Source organism: Cynocephalus volans, chromosome 3, assembly GCF_027409185.1.
Source record: "Cynocephalus volans isolate mCynVol1 chromosome 3, mCynVol1.pri, whole genome shotgun sequence".
Lineage (NCBI taxonomy): Eukaryota > Metazoa > Chordata > Mammalia > Dermoptera > Cynocephalidae > Cynocephalus > Cynocephalus volans.
The window spans coordinates 21,950,598-21,964,792 of record NC_084462.1 but is presented as its reverse complement, the minus strand read 5'-3'; the positions used below and the strand labels follow the sequence as shown (position 1 = coordinate 21,964,792).

Genomic DNA, 14,195 nt, shown 5'->3' with positions numbered 1-14,195 from the left:
TCCTCTTTGCCTCGCTGAGCTCTCGTGCTTCGGGTGGGCTCTGCCCACATCTCCAAACTAAGACCACAAATGCCAATCTCTCAGGTGCAAGATAGGGTCAAGAATACACACAGGACTCCACAAAGCCATCCAGGGTTTACAGGAGGCTTCTCATTTTTCTTCCACTAGAATTGGCCCATGCAGGGCCTCCCTAGCCATGGTGATCGGGGTAAAGCCTACCTGCATCCACAGAAAGAAACAAGAACTTAGACCAGGAGAGACCAGATCCAGATGACATTGTTTTAGCCTCTGTGTCATGTTTTGCCTGGCCTTTCATCAGACATCCCTCCTTTTTCTCCTTTCTCTATCCTGACCTTGCCACTTCTCTCCCAGGCCAGGTGCAGTAGGTTCAAATCCCAACTCCATCACTTACGGTATGAGTCACTCAACCTCTGAGCCTGTGTCTCCTCTGTAAAGTGGGAAGACCACCAGCAGCTGCCTTTTTAGATTAAAATGGGAGGATAAAATGATAAGGTACGTGTAAAGCCCTTACATCGGTGCCTGGTATCCAGCGAACACTCACATATTACTGGTATTATTATGTAAGCTTGAGCGAGATTTTCTGTACCAGCAACGTAAAGAGTTTGACACAGTGACCCGTTATTGACACTTCACCATGCTACAATCACAAAATCACATGTTCCCAAGATTTCTCCCAAGAAGATGAAAGCTTTAAGTTTGTGTGCTCGAGGGCTACGTTTCAGCTCGAGGGAAAGCACCGAGACACCCGTTTCGCGTCTGCTCTACAAGCCCCAGGCCGAGCTCCCCACGCAGATCACCGCAGCGCCGCACCCAGGCACCATCCCGGCCCGCCCCCTCTCCTAGCCTGCGGGCCCGCGTCCACACTGCCTGCTCCGCTCCTGCGGGCCGGTCCTGGGGGGCTGCGAGAAGTCTGCGGATCGGTTTCGTGCCACAGAGCACACCAGGTGCTCGCTCTACACGACTAGAAGTACTGAGCCGGCGCGGCCGGATGTGGTGAGGAGCGCGACCCCGCCGCGACCCCGAAGTGGGCGCAGACGCACTAAGCTGCAGCCAATCGCCCGCCCCAGGCGGACAAGCGTCACGGCGAGGCTGGCCAATGGGAGCGGGCCTGACTGCCGCTTCCGGCCCGCCCCCTCGCCCTCGGCGGGGGAGGGCCGCTTCGCTCGCCCGGCCGCTGAGGAGCAGCCACCGCAAGCCAACCCCGCGGGCGCCAGCCCTGGTGAGTGCAGCGATGCGTCCCCTCTGCGGCGGCGGGCGGGGCCGCGGGACGGGCGCCCCGGACCGCCGGAAAGGTTGGGCAGCGGGGGCAGCAGCTGCGTTTGCCCGGACACTCGCAGGGAGGGAGCGAGGGAGGAATGGGCTGTGCTCTTTCCTGCACACCTGGAAGGCGCTGCCTCCGCCCCCTGACCACAGCCCCGGAACGCAGACAGGGCTGCGCAGCTGCCGGATTCAGGTGACACCCCTACTCCAGCCTTTGGACTGGACTGATTTGAGAAGCGGGTCGCTGGAGCCCAGCGGTTTTAGAGATTCGAGCTGTAAGGGGCCTGTCTGGCGTTCTTCCTGGGCAGCGGTGGAAGCAAATCTGCTTGTCGTGGGATTAGCACGGGCAGATGGTCAGGGCCCTGCGCTCCGACATATGCTACTGGTGACAGTGCCGCTGGCCCACCTGTCGCCTGAGTGCACGGAACTGGGATGAAAGCCAGGCCGACTCAGGCCACCTCCTGGCCGGTGGGGCTGGGCAGACCCTATTCTTCACGAGGGACTCAACTACCGTGCAAGTTCTGCTGCTTCCTCCCACCTCTTTGGACTCTGGTGTCTGTCGCTTTTGAACAGCCCCTGTACTTGGCAGCCAGCGAGCTACCTTAGTAGGCAGTGCTGTCTGTGCTTGCACACTGGGTGGGAGTACGGTGTAATAGAAAAACAAGCAAGAATCTTTTCAAGAAGGGTTTCTAAGGCAGACTCAGAAGAAGTAAATGCTTGGGGAGCTTCCCTGGTACTGCATCCCTCCTCTACCACATCTGCTCTCCCTTTCCTTGGGCACCTTTGGTCTCTGAAGGGATCTGTGAGTAAACTAATGCAGAAAAGCCGATGGCTTTGAAGGTGGTGAGCAGGCTTTCTTAGCGGAATGACTGAAGGTCCGACTATCTCACAGAAGTTCTTGGTGAATTAGAGGTTGTTTACATGCAAGCTGTTTCCTGCATCCCTTCACCCCTACAAAACAAAGAAATCCCAGAATCCCGGAATCATGAGACTTCATCCTCCAGCCCTCTTTTCAAGTGTCCCCTGATGCAGTGATCCAGTGACTCTGTGACCCTGAACAGGTTGCCTGATCAGCTCACAGGCAGGAAGTGGCATGTGAGGAGTTGGGGTTAGCATCCTGGCAGAGGCAGAAAGGAGGTGGCTGACCAAGCACATTTACCCTGTTTCACTTTTAGCTGGGAAGTGACTAGTGCCTGGGTCTCCGCTTTGAAGCAAGTTTGTAAACACAACTCCCACCCCATCCTTTCTCCAGAGCAGTCTTTTTCCATTAACTGCCCTGAAGACACAATTATGTCTATAAGGAAATTACTGCTTAGTCATTTCTCTGAAGGAAAGTGTATCAAATACAAATCAAAGACTCCACTCATTGAGCTCAGCCTGCAGACTGAGCCTGACTTAACTGGTTGCTTCTACAGTGAATTGTGAGCTCTCTTTCAAGACTAATTTATATTAAAATGACAGCACAGAAACCAACATGTTTTAAAATCTCTTTTTTACCAACATTTTACGATGAAGATTTTCAAACATACGGCTGTATATTTGAAAGAATTATACAGTGAACATCCACATACCCACCACCTAGATTCTACTATTGACACTACACTATACTTGCTTTATCACATATCCACCAATTGTGACCTTACTTTTTATGTAATTTATGGCATTTGGCTTCCCTGGAGCAGTATTTATGTCTTAACTCAGGGAGTTGGCAGTGCGTTGGAGGTAGGTGGTATGATTATCCTTGAACATTGGTTGAATACCCACTGTGTGCAGAACACTCACGAGGATTGAAGAGGCCTAAGACACAGGCTGATCAGAAAAGGACTTGATTTTTTTTTTTTTTTTTTTTTAAGAGATGGAAGAGAAGTTTGTGGAAGCAAATGCCAAGTAATAAAATGACATTGATAACACTCATCAAATTCTTGCTGGGTGCTGAGCACTGTTTACTGTAAGCCCTGTGCCTGCATTATTTAATTCTCATAAGGTAAGTAGGTCACTCTTCCTTTCTGCCTTTTACAGATTAGGAAATCAAGGCACAGAGAGGGTAGTTTGCTTTTGGTGGTACTAGAGAGTGGTGGAACCAGGAATTCTGGCAGTCTGGGTCCAGGCAGCTCAGGACACTCTTAGTCACTGTGAAGATGCCAGAGGGACCCTCAGGCCTGACTAGGGAAGAGTGCAGGGGTTGCTGGATGCAGACATGAGTATTCAAATGGCTCCAGAAGTCTGGTGTTCGGATTTCTGGATCTGTATGTTTGACGGGCATTGGTGCCCCTGGGGTTGAGGAGGTCAGCAGTTCTGTGAAGGGCTCTTTCTCCCTGGGCTTGCTCTGTTCTGCTGGTCATCTTCCTCCTGTCACCCCTTTCTGTGATGGGTGTGTCTCAAAGCTTGGCTCCTGTTCCACTTTCCATCTTCCTATTCCTTATCTCCTCAGTTACTTCTTTCTCAGTCTGCACTCTTTCTTCTTGATGTTTGTTCCTAAAGAGCCTGTTTTGCCCATGGCAGATGCTCTGTTTCAGATGTATTCCATCTCACGAGTGTCATTGCAATCACCGCACCCTCTGAAGCGCCCACACGCCTCTGGCAGGCTGCAAGAACAGAACAGCCTGGCCCCAGCCTTGAGGCACCTAAATAAACTGTGTGTCTCCTAGTACATCCACTTTCCGAATCAGACTGGCCTTGTCCTTGTCTTCAGGCTCTTTCCTCTCTCCTGGCCCCAGGGCCGTGTTCCCTTATTGAATCTGGGAGCAGCCCTGTCAGGCAGAGCTTTTCACTGTGATTTCTCTGCTATCCTCATCCAGTCGCTCTGCGTTTGCCTGCCTTGGGTCTGGCCATGTGGCCCTGCCATGGTGGGAAGCTTGTTCCTACCAGAAGCCAGGGAGCAGCAGCTCTGTCAGCCCTGGGCATGGGGGGTGGTCAGTGGCAGAGCTGAGCAATAGCCTTGGACAGCCCTGCAAAGCGCACAGAAAGAGGAGAGAAAAAGGGAAGGAGTGGGGAACAGCAGAAGGAGGAACTGGGGAAGAGAGGGAGGCAGTCATCCAGGGAGGATGAAGAGCAAACCCTACGTCCTTAATTCACATGGTCTCATGGCCCCCATAGGACCATGCAAGGCTCTGTCCAGCATGCCAGGCCCGTGTGGATGCCCTCACCAAGCCCAGATAGGAATGTCATGGTGGGACCAGCATAGAGGAGGGGACATGTCCACTGTGAGGAAGGGCCCCCTGGGGAGGCACTCGGATGGTTGTGTATTTTGAGATTTGACTAAATCTGTAAGCTTTTATTTATTCTTTTGAAAAGAAACATCTGAAGGAAATATAACAGAATAATAATGTTCATGAAATTTGAGGAGGTGGGCACTGGATGTTACTTTTTTCCCCTGTACTTTTCTGCGTGTTTGGAAAGCATCCTCGTAATTAGACGGAAGGAAAGGCAAAGACAGAAAAAGGAATCCTGGCCCAGAAGCCAGGCTGGGCTTCTCATCTGTGGTGTGACCACTCACTCCCCTCTTTGGACCTCATTCTGCCTCCTGTGGCATGAGATGGTCACAGCAGAGAGTTCCCAGGGCCCACCTGGCCCTAATCGTCCCTGGGCTGGAAGCCAGGACACTGACCCTCACCCTCCTGTCACCAGTTTTCCTCCAGCCACTGCCGCCATGCCCAGATCGGCGCTGTGGGCAGTGGACCTCTTCGGGAGAGTGCACACCCTGTCCACTGCCGGCCAGTACTGGGAGCTGTGCAGGGACACCCAGCTGGAGTTCAGGCGGGTCAGCGCAGCCACGCAGTGCTGCTGGGGCATTGCCTGCGACAACCAGGTCTACGTGTATGTGTGTTCCAGCGATGTCCCCATCCGCTGCCGAGAGGAGGCCTATGAGAATCAGGTAGTGCCACGTGTGTTTGGAGTTGCCAAGTTGGTTGGTTTGCTGGGTTATCGGTTAAAATGATGAACTTCAGCAGGGAAATAGAGGTCTCAGGTTCCCCACCAATTCCTGCAAACATTTCCTTTGTTTTAGTTAAGATCCACATTGTGTAACATCCAGGGGCTTCGGGGCTGGAGCTTCTGTTGTGTCCTCACCAAAGCAGGCTGGCCAGGTCTGCACAAGTTGGGCTCCAGGTGGTTTCCAGGAGCTCAGGACCTAGTGTGCCCTCCACTGCCTGTCCCTCTCAGAGTTCAGTGGCTGATGACAACTCTGCCCATGGGACGATGCTGATATGCTGGCTCGTGATGAAGTGGTGTGGGGATCCCTGACCCCTGAGTCCCAGGCATGCCCTTTGCTCACTTCCCATCCTGGACATGAGCCAGAGGGGCCTGCTAGACAAGGTCCCACTGGCTCCAGAGAGGCCCTGTTGCCTGGGTCCCCTCCTGGCAGGCTTGAGCCTAGAGCTGTCTCTGTGTCCTGGCCCTCAGCGCTGGAACCCTGTGAGCGGCTTCTGCGACACGCTCCTGCTGAGCGACCGCTGGCCATGGAGTGACGTGAGTGGGCTCCAGCACCGGCCGCTGGATGGGGTGGCACTACCCTCACCGCACTGGGAGTGGGAGTCGGACTGGTATGTGGATGAGAATTTTGGAGGGGAACCCACCGAGAAAGGGGTAGGTGAACAACTTGGTACCCACTGTGGCTGCCCTGTGGGGGAGGGGGCACCTTGGGTTCAGACTGTCTCCCTGATGCTGCTGTCCCCAGTTCCCCATGGTGTCTGGCCTCTGCTTGCTTCAGCTGTGCTTTCTTAATCCCGACACCCTGCTCCCTCCCTCCTCTTTCACCTCTTCCTCCCCACCTTCCCCAGCTCTCCAAATTCCTTCCCCGTGGAGCCTTACAGAGCCCCCACCTTGGTATTTCAGGGGTGGACATATGCCATTGACTTTCCTGCCACCTACACAAGAGACAAGAAGTGGAATTCTTGCGTGCGGCGACGGAAGTGGATCCGGTACAGGAGATACAAGTCCCGGGACACCTGGGCCAAGGTCTCTGTGCGCAAGTGTGGCTTGGGGTCAGGGCGGGGTCTAGACATACTGGAGGGTCACATGAAGTCTCATCCCCATCCTCCTTGTGCATGAGGGGACACCACACCTACCCTGGGGCCTGGCCTATGAGTCATTTGGTGTCCTTTCATTTGGGAGATGGCCACACAGGGAGGTGGACCACACTGTGACCCAGGATAGCACAGAATTTGTACTGGCCCGGGTCCTGAGAATGAGGCTCAGTCTGGCCCTTTGTCCTCCCCTACCCCTCTGAGGGAAGTACCTCTGGATCTAATGCTGACCCAGAAAAACCTCCCAACTTAGGGCCAAGAGGCTAGGACCGGGGTCCTTCCATGGCCTCAAACAAGAGGCCCAGCCTGCTCACCCCTGTGGCTGGGAGGAGCTGGAGAACAGGGTGCTGGCCAGCATCTACTGAGGGCTCACACTGGCAGGACAGTGTTCCATTATCCGCCCTGTTGTATGGCAGGGAACAGAGTCCCAGTGGTCAGGTCACTGGGAAAGCCAGAGCTAAGACCCGGCAGTTTATCTGTCTTCCACGCAGAACAGCAGTGACCACCCAGGGACAGTGGCCCAGGCCTGGTGGCTGATAGAGGATACAGTGGAGGGGACCCAGAGCCAAGAACCTGCAGTCCTGATGCTGATTTCTCTGTGAAGTCAGGCAATTGCTACAGGATGAGGGCTGGCATGGAGACAGGCAGGGGAGAGAGGGTGCGTGCCAGGAGGCTGCCAGGTACTGACTTCTGCCACTGCTTCTCACCACTTTGTTTCAGATCCCCTCAAAGGAAGACCCCAAACAACTGCCTGACCCCTTCAATGACCTCTCTGTGGGGGGGTGGGAGGTCACTGAGGAGCCCATGGGCCACCTGTCAGTGTGGGCTGTGTCTCTGCAGGGAAAGGTAAGGATGAGAGGATGAGAGGCGGCTGAGGGAGGTTGGCCACAGGCAAGAGAGAAGCTGGCCTGCAGAGTCCTCCCAGAGGTGGAGGAAGGAGGAGGGCTGCCCTTGAGACTTTCTCCTCGCCTCCTGTGTCTGCAGCTGGGGCTTCCTGGACTCCCTGTACTCCCCCTCCTATGGATCCTGTCCTGTGGGCCCCTGGGATTTTGCTCCTCCCACAACCCTCCCTATGCTTGGTCCTGGCCTGTCACTCTTCCGATCCCCCAGAGTACTGGCCAGTGCCTACCCTGATCCTAGATGCCATCAATGTTGCCTCCTTAGACAGATTCTGAACTCCTTGCCAGCTCCCTTGTGGTGGTTTCTCCCACAGTCTCCAGGGGTATTGTGCGTAGCTGTGTGGATGGATGGAAGGGTGGCTGGATAGGTGGGTGGGTGGCTGGATGGGTGAGTGGGTGGATAGGTGGGCTAGTGGATGATAGGTGGGTGGGTGGGTGGATGGGTGGATGGATGGATGGATGGATGGATAGGAGGGTGGGTGAGTGGATGTTTAGAGAGAGGAGATCCTTTTCTCAGGGAGTTTGTGAACTAAACAAAGGAACAAAACCAAGTCCTGACAGTAGCTGCATTACGGATAGTTCTAAGCACAGGCCATCTAACACTTTGGTCATGGTTTCAGATCGTTCTTTATGATTATTCAGTAACTCTTATCACCCAGTTGGTTTGGGAACAGTCAAAGCAGGGTTGTTGTTGTTGTTTTCTCTTTTAAAAAAAAAAATTTTTATTGAATCAAAATTGATTATACATATTTTTGGGGTTCAACATTGAGATATGTTGGTCAAATCAATATTACTAGAATATATATTATTACAAATTGTAATTATTCTTTATGCCCCTTGTCCAATCCCGCTCCACCCCCCCCATTCCTCTTCCCCCCTCCCCCCTCTAATCACCCTGGATTTCTTCTCTCCTTCTGAAAGAATAATGGTTACTCTGTTGATTTGCTGCCCAAATGATCTGTCCAATGCTGAGAGGCGTGATCAGGTCCCCCAATACTATCATAGAGCAGATGTCTCTTCCGTCACTATGAAATGGGCTCTGTGGAGACAGACATCCTCCTCCTTTCTTTATCTCTGCTGGTGACTCTCCTTGTGTCAGTTCACTCCAGTGGCTAGTGGACCATCTGCATGGTGGTTGTGGCATCTAGCTGCCTTCATGGCGGCCACGGTTATTGTGGTGGCTGTGGTGGGCCACCCACATGGTGGACATGTTTTTGGCCTGCTCCGTGGTGCTGGCAGTGTGCCTGGTTGTGGAGAGTGTCCAATCACCGGTTCCATGCCCTGGGTCCCTGAGTGGATCCCGTGGTGCTGGCACAGTGTGCCTGGTTGTGGGAGGGGGGTCCAGTCCCCAGCTCCTTACCCTGGGTCCCTAGACATGCCCCAAGGTGCTGGTGCAGTGTGCCTGGTTGTGGGAGGGGGGTCCGGTCCCCTTCTCCATGCCCCGGGTCCCAGGGCAGGCCCCGAGATGGAAAGCAGGTTGTTTTAGCAGGCTTACTTGTGGGGCATGTCTGGCCTGGGCTTAGGTTAACCATCTTAACCTGAGTTGATTCCTCTGAGTTATTCTGAAGGATGGTGGGGAGCTGGCCCAGGACAGAGTGACCCCGTTGAGGGGCCATTCTCTCTGGATGCAGAGAGAGGGGAGATCAGGGGCCACAGAGCAGGTTTGTGTCCCCAAGTGCTGTCTGTGAGCCTGTGCTGCTCCTGTGATCCATGGAGGTGGGACCAGTACTTTGTGCTGCAGGAGATGGACCTGAAACCACCTGGTAGCAGAAAAGAAGCTTCCCAGGCCTGCTCCTGCAGGGCCAGTTGTAAGGGTGGAGTGGCAAGATTGGGAGGCTGGGTTCCTCAGGCTGCAGACAACTGTCTGGAGCTGGCCTCTCGCTGTCCCTGGACCACATAGGGAGGCGCAGCCTCCTCCAGATGAAATGAGCCAAACGGTTTGGATAATAGGAGTGAGTTGCTCAATCTTAACTATTCAGGTTAAGGAGAAAAAGAAGTGGACATTGTAGACATTTGTATGAAGGGAGTTTGGGAGTTTTCCCATTTAACCACTACCGACCCCAGCTTTCCTTAGAGACAGGTGTCCTGAGAGCGCATCACCACTAGGGGGCGCACAGCACACACTGGCTGGGAGCAGCCTGTACTGTGTGCCCGCGTCCAGCACGAGGGTGTGTGTGTGTGTGTGAAGGTGTGTAGGGGGTTTCTCAAGCAGATGAACGGTACAGGTATAACCCCCAGGATGGCTGAAATCCAGGGTTTACTTTTTTTTTTTTTTTTTTTTTGAGGCTGGCAGGGTTTGCCTTTTATCACTGGGGCGGGAGGTCATCTAACCCCAATGGTCTTGGGGGTGGGGAGTGAGATCTGGATGTTGAGGTACACTGGTCCCCACTCCCACACCAGGGACCCCCAAGCTTGGCCAGATATGCTGATGGAAATGCCACGCCCTTTGCTCACTTCCCAGGTATGGTACAGAGAGGACGTCAGCCATCCCAACCCCGAAGGCTCCTCGTGGTCCCTTGTGGACACTCCAGAGGAGGTGGCCCAGATCAGCTGTGGGCCCTATGATCTCCTATGGGCCACCCTCTGGGAGGGTCAGGCCCTGGTCCGGGAAGGAATCAACAGGAATAACCCCAAAGGTGAGTAGCCCAGGGCCAGCCCTGTACCCCGTGCTGGGGAGACTGGTGGGGAGGCACTCACTCCCTGACATTTTGGCTGATGGAGGCCACTTGGGGTTTCTTTTGGGGTCTGGTAGGAAGTTCCTGGTCCATAGTAGAGCCTCCCACATCTGAAAATGGGATCATGCACGTCTCTGTGGGAGTTGGCGTTGTCTGGGCTGTCACTAAAGACCGAAAAGTAAGACGGGGATGCTGGGGCCTGAGTCTGTGGTACAGTTTCATTTTGAGGGTTGTGTTGTTTGTTCTTGTGAGTGTGGTCTAAACCATTCAGAACAAACCTGGCACCAGCCAAGCACCATGCACTTTCCTACTGTTGAAATCATTGCCAGTCTCCAGGATGTTTGGTGCTATAAAATCTCCCCTCACCCACACGCCTGTACCAAAATGCAGAACCACTGTATTTATCACTTAATGGACCCTAGCATTTCAAATAATCAGAAGCCAATTTACTGAAACACTCAGTTAATTGAATGCCTCCCCTCACTGTTCCTCAGTGTCACCCCCTTTGGATGACGATGATGATGATTTTTGGGTGGCTGGCCAGTATGGGGATCTAAACTCTTTAGGTTAAGTGGGCCAGAATTGGATTTATATGTGCAGTTTGCTCATTATTCAGACACGTATTTGATTATGCTTTCTTTGGGTGAAGGAGACATTTTAGGAATTTTTATAAAAGGGATTTGAGGCTTTTCTCATTTAACCAGGTCCCTCCCCCACCCCACCCCAGGAGTTTTGATTAGACAGATGGATACTAAGGGATCCTCAGAATGGGTAAGAACAGCCCTAGGGGAACGTAGTTGGTGGGGGAGGTCTTTGGTGGAGTGGGACCACCAGATGAGTCATGGAACCACAGGTAGTCCTGGGAAAAATCTGGTTGGATTATGTGCATTTTTATAAGATGATGTGAAAAAAGTCAGCTTTAAAGAGACTATTTCATAAAGTACTAAGAATAGACCGAAAATTGATTGTTTATTCTAATAATGAGTTTAAAGAAACAGTTTTCCTAAATAATGTCATTGAGGTCTTACACAGAGGCAGACTTGATTTTGTAAAGCAGCCTTTTCCAAGATTAGGCCAGAGACTGGACAGGAAACCACCAGGACCAGGTGTGGCTGAAGGCAGGTGCCAAGCACAGGAGGAGATATGCAGGGGTGTGGAGGAGGGGTGTACTGGATGGTTCCTTTCTAAGGATGTGCCATGCTCATTTTGGGGCATGAACCAAGAGATCAAATCTTTCATTTATTCTTCCTGAGCCTTAAAACAGTACCCTTCTATTTCGGTGGCCCTCCAGGGAGGCATATCTATTTCTGACTTTCCCAGGTGTGGTTCCGAAGAGGCGTCAACTCCCACAATCCCTGTGGCACCAGCTGGGTCGAGATGGTGGGAGAAATGTTGATGGTGAACGTGGGGCTGAACGACCAGGTGTGTGCATGGTTCCCGGGCTGTGGTCAGCTGCTTGCAAACTGTAGCTGTCTCAGGGCAAGGGCTGCTGATGCAGCCTGCTGGCCGAGTCCCTTCCTACGGGTGGGTCCCAGCACCTCAGCACACTCTCAGGCTATGAGGGCACCCAGGGGCTGGTTCTGCCAGGGTCCTGGAGCCCCTGCTTGTCAGTTCTTTTGTCAGTTCCCCAAGGACCCTCAGAGCAATGAGCAGGGATCTGCAGGGGTGTGAGAGTGGGGGGTGGGGGATGTGCATCCGGGAGACTGGAAGATTTTGTTGGGAAATGTTTGGGTGAGATCAGGTGGCTGATCACCAAGTGAAGCTGATCCACTCTGTGATCGTCATCTGTAGTTTTAGAGTGTGACCTCTTCTCACAGATAATGAGGTTTGGGTACTTTCAAGACTCAAAGGGTGCAGCTCCTCTCTGTGAAGGTGGCACGCCCACCCTGTTGCACTATCCTAGAAGCTCTTCCCCATGGTGCCCAGCTCCCAATGTCTTCGTCCTGCCCACCCTGATGACATAGCTGCAGCAGACAGGGGCAAGACAGATGCCTGCTGGTCCATGGAGTACTGAGCCCAAGGCAGCAACTGGCTCAACTTGCCAAAGCCAAGTGACAGAGATGCCACAGCCCATCCAGCAAGTCCACCTGGGCCCCACAGCTCTGCTGGGCCTTGGGCAGGCTGCAGCCCTTCACAGCACCCTCCCAGGCCAGGGGTTCAAAATGACTTTTATTCTGGCCACCTCCCCTGGGCCTTTCAGCAAACCTTTCTTCCTCAGCACCCAAAGGCAGAGAGTAGGGTGCCTGTCCGGCCACCTTTTCCCTGAAAAGTGAGGTCAGGATCAAGGAGGTTATTTTGCATCTCAGAAAAGACCAGGGTCAGCTCTGGGTTCACATGGGGATCAGCTGCCAACCAGAGGCCATGCAGAGGATAGGGACATGGGTGGACCTTGCATCTCAGCACAGTGGTCCCTACTTCCTTCTCTTTTTTAAAAAAATATTTTGGTGGCTGGCCAGCATGGGGATCGAACCCTGGACCTTGGTGTTATCAGCACCATGCTCTAACCAACTGAATAACTGGCCAGCCCCTTTGCATCCCTGCTTCTCCTGAGCTTGCCGCTGCCCCTCCACCGACCCATCCTGGGCTCCTCCACCTGCATTTGACTTCTGCGCCCGCCCTGCCTCCATTCCCCCAGGGGTCTTCCCAGCCCTAACACACTTATGCACTCACCCCACTGCATGTGGGGGCTTCCTGTCTGTTTGCAGATGTGTCCTCCAGCCCTGCAGTGCACTCCTCCCCATACCCCCCAGTCTGCACCCAGCCTCCTCCGAACAGCACCTCTCTCTGTTCCAGGTCTGGGGCATCGGCTGTGAGGACCGAGCCATGTACTTCCGGCAAGGTGTCACCCCCAGTGAGCTCAGTGGAAAGACATGGAAGGCCATTGTCGCAGGCCGAGAGAGTGACCAGTCGCACTGTGGTAGCTCGTCCAGTCTCCTCAGGTAACCCCGGGGCAGCAGGGCATGTGGGAGTCAGGTTGGTAACTGGCCGTCTGTGGCCTTGGTAGGCAGAGTCCACAGGGGCCTACCACCTGGCTTCAGCAGGGTGTTGGGCCCTGTCTCCGGCAGGAGAATACCAGCCAGTGGCCCACAAGAGCAGCAGTCCTCCTACCCTCAGATTTGTGCCTGGTGTGTGGCTCGGCCACCTCAGCCCCACAGAGAGGGCTCCTGGGGCCAGCCCAGGCAGCTGCACGGGGGCATCCTCAGACACTGGGCTGCTGAGGATGGTGTCTGGAGCAGGCCGAGGTGGGCATGCCTGTGAAGGAGCCGGGCATCCACCCCAAGCAGGGCTGGCCCATTGGTTCTGCAGTCTCAAGATCTGCAAGAGAGGGTGGGGCTAGTCTGCAGGTGGGATGGGAGTGAGGGTGGCAAAAAAAAAAAAAAAAGATCTGGGAGAGAAAAGGCTTCTTTGTGAGGTGGATGCTAAGGCCCCTCTGTCAAAGGGAAGTGAAGAACAGGATGGAGGGTCTCTCTGGTCTAGAGCAGTGGTCTCAGACTTGGTGTGCACCAGAGTCACCTGGAGGGCTTGCTCAGACACAGGTTTCCAGGCCCCACCCCAGAGTTTCTGTTGAGATTTTACGTTTCTCACAAGGACCTGGGGAATGCTTTGCTGTTGCAGTTCTGGGGACCACACTTTGGGGTCCATGGGCCTAAATAGTGTGGACAAGTCCCAGCTCAACTCACCGGTCATGAGAGCATGGGCAGGTGACTTAGCATCTGAGCTGGGGATGTACTCACAGTTGTGTCGACTAACACGGCATGTGGGGCCCTGGCTCTGCAGCCAGCCACACTCCTGTCTATACCTCGGGCCCTCCCCAGACCCTGGTCCATACCCCTTTGCTCCCCAAGCTTGGTGGTCCTCACTGTAGTGCGCAGTCAGCCCAGTGGCTAGGAGGACAGTCTGGGCAGAAGTTTGCTCATGTTTTACCTGGGGGTTTACTCTCTTCAGCTGGTAGTTCTCAAACTGGACAGCATATTGGAATCAGCTAAGAAGCTTCAAAAACTATTGATACCAAATCTTCATGACCTTGGGTTTGACAATGGCTTCTTAAACATGATACCCAAAGCATAAGCAACAAAAGGAAATATAAAGTGGACTTCATCAAAATTAAAAATTTTGTGGGCCAGCCCCGTGGCTCACTCTGGAGAGTGTGGCGCTGGTAGTGCCAAGGCCGCGGGTTCAGATCCTATATAGGGGTGGTCGGTGCGTTCACTGGCTGAGCGTGGTGCAGACAGCACCAAGCCAAGGGTTGCAGTCCCCTGACCGGTAAGTAAATAAGTAAGTAAGTAAAGTAAGTAAGTAAATTAATTAATTAATTA

At 53.6% G+C, this 14,195-nt stretch overlaps 1 protein-coding gene across 6 annotated transcripts in view; it reads left to right on the top strand.

Moving 5' to 3' along the window:
• The first annotated feature begins 1,150 nt into the window (after positions 1 to 1,150).
• Positions 1,151 to 14,195, top strand: part of TECPR1 (tectonin beta-propeller repeat containing 1) — a 31,694-nt gene continuing 18,649 nt past the window's right edge. The window contains exons 1-10 of one of the 6 annotated variants that reach the window (XM_063090840.1): positions 1,151 to 1,240; positions 3,135 to 3,265; positions 4,909 to 5,155; positions 5,683 to 5,865; positions 6,115 to 6,237; positions 7,026 to 7,151; positions 9,666 to 9,840; positions 9,957 to 10,057; positions 11,200 to 11,301; positions 12,673 to 12,818. In XM_063090840.1, coding sequence (XP_062946910.1) covers positions 4,931 to 5,155; positions 5,683 to 5,865; positions 6,115 to 6,237; positions 7,026 to 7,151; positions 9,666 to 9,840; positions 9,957 to 10,057; positions 11,200 to 11,301; positions 12,673 to 12,818 — 1,181 coding nt within the window. In that variant the 5' untranslated portion in view covers positions 1,151 to 1,240; positions 3,135 to 3,265; positions 4,909 to 4,930. Of the gene's footprint in view, positions 1,241 to 2,628; positions 2,703 to 3,134; positions 3,266 to 4,908; positions 5,156 to 5,682; positions 5,866 to 6,114; positions 6,238 to 7,025; positions 7,152 to 9,665; positions 9,841 to 9,956; positions 10,058 to 11,199; positions 11,302 to 12,672; positions 12,819 to 14,195 lie in introns of those variants that run through there. The other 5 variants (XM_063090842.1, XM_063090839.1, XM_063090841.1 and 2 more) reach the window with 5 other exon arrangements.